The sequence below is a fragment of the Idiotropiscis lumnitzeri genome, chromosome 4 (assembly GCF_059441095.1).
Source record: "Idiotropiscis lumnitzeri isolate Australia: NSW breed Sydney's pygmy pipehorse chromosome 4, RoL_Ilum_1.0, whole genome shotgun sequence".
NCBI lineage: Eukaryota > Metazoa > Chordata > Actinopteri > Syngnathiformes > Syngnathidae > Idiotropiscis > Idiotropiscis lumnitzeri.
In genome coordinates this window covers 23130631-23138736 of record NC_142394.1, presented here as the reverse complement: position 1 = coordinate 23138736, position 8106 = coordinate 23130631, and the positions used below count along the sequence as shown (strand labels likewise).

The 8106-nt window shown below is 39.4% G+C and overlaps 1 protein-coding gene across 3 annotated transcripts; it reads right to left on the bottom strand.

The window, feature by feature from the left end:
• Nucleotides 1–546: 546 nt before the first annotated feature.
• Nucleotides 547–8106, bottom strand: cdx4 (caudal type homeobox 4). Of its 3 annotated transcripts, none has more exons than XM_088294081.1 (5): nucleotides 7737–8106; nucleotides 7593–7676; nucleotides 1176–1321; nucleotides 693–894; nucleotides 547–608 (listed from the first exon to the last, which is right to left on the bottom strand). In XM_088294081.1, exons 1-5 carry the CDS (start codon nucleotides 8104–8106, stop codon nucleotides 547–549), a joined length of 864 nt encoding a protein of 287 aa, XP_088150207.1. The 3 variants fall into 3 exon arrangements, with proteins under 3 accessions (XP_088150207.1, XP_088150206.1, XP_088150204.1); XM_088294080.1 differs by having other exon boundaries at nucleotides 547–618; nucleotides 724–894; XM_088294078.1 differs by having other exon boundaries at nucleotides 547–894; nucleotides 7593–7661.

Genomic DNA, 8106 nt, shown 5'->3' with positions numbered 1-8106 from the left:
TTCTTTTTTTTTTAAATAGCCTTAAGAGGGCTGAGACCTTGGCAAGATTTTTCACATCAATGTCATTGTTTAATTTAGGATAATTTTGCAAATTGAAAAACATAACAATATTTTAAAACAATTTTAAACATGGTGTAGCGTATCGATATTTTCGTAATGATCAACTCGACAAATACTGCAAAAAAAGTCTTTTATATACATTGTTAACATTGCCATAGAACACCATTCTATACTATAATCATCCACATGTTTTTTTACACTTGAAAATTTAACACGATTATTCCCTGAGTTGTCATTTTATTCACAAACAAACACATCACAGCCAAAACAAACAAAAAAAATTATATCTCCTCAAAATTCACAAACAATGTCAAGCTTTGAAAGTTGGAACACTCAAACCCCTCTCCCCTTCCCTCGTCGTCCTCCTCCACCTCCTAAGTTAATGGAACTATTGTAACAAAAAACAAAATGACAAGCATGTTGTGTGAAGTGTCCTGTTGCAGTATGTCGGAGTGCTCCGTTTGGTTCCGTGTGTTTGGCGCCACGTCACTGGCTCACAGTCACTTGCTGTATGTTCCGGATGGATGGCAACGTGCTCATGGCTTGTGCTGGAGGGGGCTGAGTGTGGGGGTGTGGGTGGGTATGCGGGTGAGGAAGGGGATGGGGATGAGGGTGAGGCTGGGGGTGAGGGTGGGGGTGAGGGTGGGGATGAGGGTGGGAGGCAGGGTACAGGGCGCCGTGGATGTCCGTGGGACTGAGCGAACCCGGAACCGGTAGAGGGCTGACGGAACCCGGGTCACTGTGCACAGAGCCCCCGCTGCCGTCTGACTGGCCCATCTTCTTCTTGATCAACTTGCGCTCCTTGGCGCGCCGGTTCTGGAACCAGATCTTCACCTGCGGACAAGATACACGCACACATTATGTTTTGTTTAGTCTCATTGTGGAAAGTTTTTATCTTATTGAAGATTTGTTTTTGTTGCTATTTTTTATATTAATTCTTTTTATTCTCACTAAGCAAGAAAAAAAAACAAAAAAACATGAAAGCAATGAAATAAAGATAATATGCAATAACAAATTTTATATACATATATATATATATATATATATATATATATATTTTTTTTTTTTTCCTTCTCTTGTGTCTTTTCTTCTTATCTTTGTGTTGTGTGTTCCACCTGTCTCTCGGACAGGCCGAGGTTGACGGCCAGCTCGGCTTTCCTCCTGATGGTGATGTATCTGTTGAAGTGGAACTCCTTCTCGAGCTCCAGCCGCTGGTGGTCCGTGTACACGACACGATACTTCTCCTTTGTCCTTGTCTTTCCTTCAAGGGACATAAAAAGCAAAAACACGCACTTGCAGTCAACATAGAGTCGGGATTCCCAAACATTTATTATCGTGTGATAATATGAGAGAGAGAGAGAGAGAGAGAGAGAGAGAGAGAGAGAGACCCTTGAACTTGTTTACCTTTTGCCACATTTCAGGCTTCAAACAAAACCATAAAATTTCAATTTTTGTGAAGAGTCAACACGAGGTGGGATGCAAGCATGAAGTGGAATGAATTTCATACAAAATCTAAAAAATTTTAATCAATAAAAGACTGAAAAATGGGGCGTGTAATATTCTGCCATTTTACTGTCAGTGCAACCAAATCACCCCGGAAGTTCCCAGAGGATTTATAAACGATCCAATTTTAACCGAGTTGACTGCTGATGATAAATAGAGTCCACCTGTGCGTAATCATTCTTGGTTTAAATGCACCTGCTCTGTGTAGTCTCAGAGATTTGTTAAAAGAATATTGAGGGGCAAACAGCTTCAGAAGACCAAGGAACACAGCAGGCAGGTCCCGGATAAAGTTATGTGGGAGTTTAAAGCAGGAATAGGAATTAAAAAGCTGCGCACTGTTCAAGCAATCATAAAGAAATGGCGCAAATATGAGTCCACTGCAAACCTGCCAAGACCTGTCCATCCCTAAAAATTTCCAGCCCGAACAAGAAAAACTCTGATGAGAGATGCAGCCAAGATGCCCATGATCGCTCTGGATAAACTGCAGCGCTCCACAGTTGAGGTGAGGGAATCTGTTCACTATTTGTCACACATTTGACAAATCTAGCCTTTATGGAAGAGTGGCCAGTAGAAGCCATTTCTCAAAAAAAATCCGTAAAAAGTCCTGTTTGTGGTTTGTCATAAGCCACCCGTGAGACACCAAATGTGAAAGAAGGTGCTCTGGTCAGATGAGGCCAAAATTGAATTTTTGGGGCAAAATGCAAATTGATGTTTGGTGTAAAAGTAACACTGCACCTGAACACTCAATCCACCCAACACTGTCAAATATGGTCGTGGGAGCATCATGGTCTGGAGCGGTTTTTCTTCAGCAGGGACAAAGAAAATGTTTAAAATTGATGGCCAGAACGATGGAGCCATTTGGGAAGAAAATCTGTTGGAGACTGCAAAACACCTGAGACTGGGACCACTGATAGAGGTAGGACTTTTTCCTAACTAGCCAAAGGGTATCTCAGGTGCTCCACAAAACAACAAAACATTTTTTTACAAACCTAACAAATCCTTTGAAAAATGCGAATAAACATGAATTATCTGTTCCCTACAAGGGATGGGAGGAAATTGGGGCGGGGGGTCTGAATAAATCAGAAAATAGCTAAAAGTCAATTATTTGGTCTGGCAGCTGGGGTGATCCAACCATATCTGAGGGAGGGGGTGGTCTCCCATGACCCCCCCCCCCAGCTCCGGCAGTGACTGGAACAGAGGTTTATCTTCCAACAAGACAATGATCCGAAACAGAAAAGCAAAATCTACAATGGAATGTTTAAAAACTAAACATATCCAGGTGTTAGAATATCCAAGTCAAAGTCCAAACCTGAACCCATTTGACCATCAGTGGAAAGATCTGGAAAATGGCTATTTGCAAAGATGTGTCTCGATGTGCAAAACAGAGCGACATACCCCAAAAAAACAAATGTTTAAAATATCTGATGAATTTACTTGCATTCAACAAATTGTGTTGACTCTTCACAAAAAAATCAAATTTGATATCTTTTGTCTGAAGCCTGAACTGTGGCTAAAAAAACTGCAACCACACATCTTTATTTCAGTTGATACTTTTCATGACATTAGTTTGTTGGTGTGTCGAGAGATGTTTCTCCTCCACCTGGGCTCACTTAATGATGTGAAAGAACGCGCATAGACAACCAGGCCTGGTTGGACCAGAAAGAGGCGTCCGGCCTTTGGCATGCCTGGACTGACCCTATCATCTGTCAGCATCAAATCCGCATCTCTGCTCTTCACATATGCAAATGTACTCTTTGATGTGGACTTGCAAGTCACTCGTCAGGATTTCTAAACTCTTGCAGCACACAAACGCACAAGCCAGCAGATAAAATCGGTCTACGACTTTCATGCAAAGAATGACCGTGTATTACTGTTGTAGGTTAGATATTGGATCGTTCATATTTAGCTTTTCTTCAGAGCTATCGTGTTTGTATGAATGCAGCACAGCAGCTGCTGCTTGATTTCCCTCACAATCGTGCCAACAAGTTCGTTTGGTTTTTATGACTCAAAAGTCGACAAACGATGGACTAGTCCGTTGCATGAGAAAAGAATTGGCGGCAGTCAGAACAATCAGGGCAGACTAAGAATTTTGTTGTGACTTAAACAGATCAAGACTAAAACGAGCAACACTTTAAAGGGGAAGTAAACCCCAAAATATGTTCGAGCCAGGCTTGTCAAAACGTGGCATTTTTATTTGCTCAGCTTCAGAAAACAGGTGAACGTGATTGGTCGTTAACTGAGCCCTTAGCAACCGTGATGTCATTTTAGTCAACAGGAATGACAAACTGGCCTAAAAAGTGATGGATTTTGCGGCTTAACACACATTCCACAAAAGCATTATTAATCCAAATACGCAGAGAATATTTTTTGTCAAAGAATTTTTTGGGGTGGACTTTAAATGAAAGAAAACTTTATGAGCTGATTGGGGGCCTCTGTCAATTAACTGCACATGGACTTTATTTACAGTAATGTTTTATTTTATTAAATTGTCTTAAATGTATAGTTTTTAATTGACTAGGATCAATGTCAATGTTTAACTGAACTATTAGGTCTATCAACTGGTGTTATAAAAATAAAATTATAGCTACTTTCTGTGCACTAATTGAGCAAATATCACTGCTGTATAATTGGGTAATTATCACATAACATGCCATATGTGCGTGAAATTGATTTGATCTGAATCCTCATCAATGCTGCTGTTTTTCTATTTTACACTATCAGGTTCTCAAGCCATAATCCTTTTTTATTTCGGTTTACTTAAATTATCTGCTCGTGCCACAAATGATTCCATTTGATTAAATTCCCCTTATGAGGAAGCATCTCCATATTTATCACCCAAGCTATGTCACGCGTGTCTCCCTCCTTTCTCATGCAAAGTAACGTAACGTAACGTAGTGTAACGTACGTCATGAGGACGTGTCGCGCACGCCGCAAAGGTGCGAAAGGCGACGCTCCCTCAAGAGAGGAAGCGAGGCCGCATATCAAAGTGAGACGAGGTGTCGACAAGCGCCCAATCCACGACGCACGCGCGCGCACACAGTAAACACGCAAGCAGCTCACGAGGCTTCCCACGCATGAACACGACAAGCGGGGCCTGGTGCCTTCTTTTTTTTTTTTCGTGTCTTCCATCATCTTCCCTCTCTTCCTCACACCTGCGCCAAGGCAAAAAACGCGTCGCGGGCCTGCGCTCCACTCACGCACGTTGCCAAGTTCCCACGGTTGCTGCGGGATGACGTCACTAGCTGATTTGACTCAATGCGAATGATTTCGCTTTGGAGAGCAGTCCTGACAAACTTGTTTTGTGGGTCACATTTGATTGTTGAAATGGACAGACGACACGTCATTGAACGATGAAGTTTAGAACAAAACGAGACAAGAAACTGCAATAAAATGTACGTAAAAAGAAGTCATTTAAACAACAATATGATTAATTTAATATTAATTTCCATTTTATTTTTTTCATTGAATTGCAATCAGTTCATACCCAGTTATAAATATAAAAATATAAAAAAAAAATATAAAACAAATGTACGTGTCAAAGAGAGAATTCTACTTGGATTGTCTTTTATTAACAAAGGAAAACCATGTAAAAGAGTTAGCTAGTTTTATAACCCAAATTCGTTTTAGTTTTCAAATCTGTATAGGTTAATTTAATTACAATTAAAATCAATTTAATAAAATAAAAACAGATATATTAACTGTATGCCGGTATGTCAAAGGGTTTATTTTACATTTTGTTTACTTCAGAATGACTACATTAAGAAATTACTTGGTGGGATAAATTAAACTGAAAAAAATATGTTAAATTCATAAATGCATTATTTTAAGGATTAAATAATTATCTAGTATCATTTTCTGCTTTATTTATATACAATTAATTTCTAACTCATTCAAGACATTTATTCAGTAAATTTTATAGTTAGTTCTCTTGTTGATGCTAATATATTCTGGTATCAAAATAAAACCACAATTATCAAACGTACAACAGAAATAAAAATGTCATCATTTTGTACAGAATATGTGACTTCATATTAAAAACAAATTAAATTTAAAATATTTTATTTTTTTTTAAATACATTTTTTATATTCTAACAATTTTACTAGAAGGGGGGAAAAGGTTTCTCTGCTTCAAAATGATAATGACAGATTTGTATGGTCTGGTTCCCAAACTTGGTGGAGACACTTGCAAACTTCAGTTAAGGATTTCATTATAGGCGCATTTTCTTGCAAATAATTATTACCTTGCGTTTATGAAGTATGTAAAGTTCATGTCCGATAGTTGATTTATTTGAGCAAGTTTGCATCTCTGGAAGGAAGCAAATTTCAATTGGGTCTTGAGATGAAAAGGAGGGTCTGTGGGTTTATTAACAGTGGAAAAATGCACTGTTTTTAATACAGGAATGAAGAACTTTTAGGAAACAAGTATGGATCATTACCCTTTTAAGGACATAGAAATGCATTATTTAACAATAGGGCAAAAATATTTATAGAAACCAAATAAAGTGGTTCCCCATTACATCAAAGGTGTTGAAATACACTTTCTTGTAGGTGAAATACCTTTTAGGAACCAAATATGGTTTCTTTCCTCTTTTGAGGGTTGACGTGTAACACACAGAGGAAAAATGACGAAAATTTAATGACCAAAGTGTAACCAAATATGGGTACATCCCCTATTTGTGGTGTAAAATATGAGGAAAATAATCTCAAGGAACCAAATATCTGTCTGTTTAATCGAAAAAAAACTTTGTCTTTAATAAAAGAAAAATGAGAAAATAATATTTAGGACCCAAAGGTGATGTGTTGCCATATGACGAGTGTAAGGCACACTATTAAACAAGATGAAAATTCCCTGAGAGGAACCAAATATGGTACCTTTGCTATATGAACAGTGTTAAAATGCACCCTTTAATGACAACCTAATATTGGTCATTCTCATTTTAAAAGATCTAAAAATAGTATTTTAGGGAACTTTAGGGAACCAAATAGGGTTCTTGACTTCATAAAAAAATTCCCTTGGCCTTTTGTGGGTGCGAAATACAAAGTTTGATAAGATTGAATTTTAATAAAGCACTTAGTAATAAAGTATGCTTCCTTATTTTAATAAAAGTGTGATAAAAAGTAGTGTAATAAACACTTTAAGAAAGAGGGGGCTGTTTGGAACCAAATATGGAAACTCATTCTATGAAGAATGTCAAATACCCTGTTTAGAAATGGGGAAAGACTTTTGGAAAGCAAATATGGATCTTTGTCTTGTTATTGCAAAATACACTCAACAAACGAAAATAACTTTTAAGGAAGTGTGCAAAAATAAACGTTATATAAATAAAATTATATTGTATTGTTGATCAATGACTTTTAGTTACCAAATATGGTTCCTTGCGATATTGAGAGTGCCATTTAAATTCTAGAATAAAAGAGCATTCACTGTGTGATCCAAATATGGTACCCTTCCATATTAAGAATGTAAAATGCACTCTCAAAAAAAGGCCCCAAAATACTTTTAAAAATATATGCTTCCTTGGGTTATTAAGGCTACACAATAATGTTTTATTAAAAGAAAAATCACATTGAGGAACCAAATATTGTAGAGTAAAAGGTAAACTACATTCGTTAGTAACTGAAAATTATAACTTTTCTGAAACAAATAAGTTCCATTCTTTAACAGGAGACATTTCTTAACCAAATGTGGTTCCATGGGCTTTTAAGTGTCATTTACACACTTTTATTTAGAAAAATAAATATATAAATCACACGGACCCAAATAGGCTACCCCACTTGCTAACTGTAAAATATAATCTCGAATAGGGGAAAATAACTTTTCGGAAACAAATATGATCCTTATCCTGATTATAAGTGCAAAGGACACATAAAAATGTCACGTGCTTTTGATGGCGTAAAATGTATCGATGATTAGGAAAAAAACTCAACCTTTTTTTCCACGTCATGCTAACTAATTTGATCCAAATTATTTTGGCGTGTCATTTTTTTCCAGATTTGTATTTTTGGGGGGTGGGGGGTGAGTGTCTCACCTGTGGAGGAGGACTGCACGGTTTTGCTCATCCACTGGTATGAGTTGCGCCTTTCTCGATCGGGCGACATGTGCGCACTCCCGCCTGCGCCTCCGCCACCTCCACCTCCGCCTCCTCCGCCGCCTCCGGCCCCGCCGCCGCTGCCGTCGTCCGTGGGCGGCGGCGGCTGCAGGAGGGCGGAGGCGGGCGGCGGGTGCATGTGAGTGTACTCGGCGGAGCAGTAGGACACTTGCGCCGGCGACGAGTTGTTGACGGGTGTGGCCAGCGCGTTCGGCGGCACCATGCCGTAGGCGCTCCAGTCCTCCCGGGAGGCTCCGTACGCCGAAGGCCCCCAGCTGCCCGCCGCCTGGCTGTGGCCGTGCGAGTCCATGTTGGGGACGTGGTGATATCCGCTGAAGTCGGGGTACTGCGGCGAGGACACGAAGTTTTGGGGGGGCAGGCTGATGCTGGATCGCCGCACGGGGCCTTGGTGATACATGCCGCTCTCTTTATCCAGGAGGTAGCCCACATACAT

Excerpts from the sequence above, each read along its gene's own strand:
- cdx4 (XM_088294078.1), bottom strand. The coding sequence starts at position 8,106 with ATGTATGTGGGCTACCTCCTGGATAAAGAGAGCGGCATGTATCACCAA. Across the intron at positions 7,662-7,736 it reads GCCGCCGCCCACGGACGACG|TGTCGCCCGATCGAGAAAGG; the intron begins GCAGCGGCGGCG and ends GGAGTGCGCACA. Across the intron at positions 895-1,175 it reads TCGGCCTGTCCGAGAGACAG|GTGAAGATCTGGTTCCAGAA; the intron begins GTGGAACACACA and ends TCTTGTCCGCAG.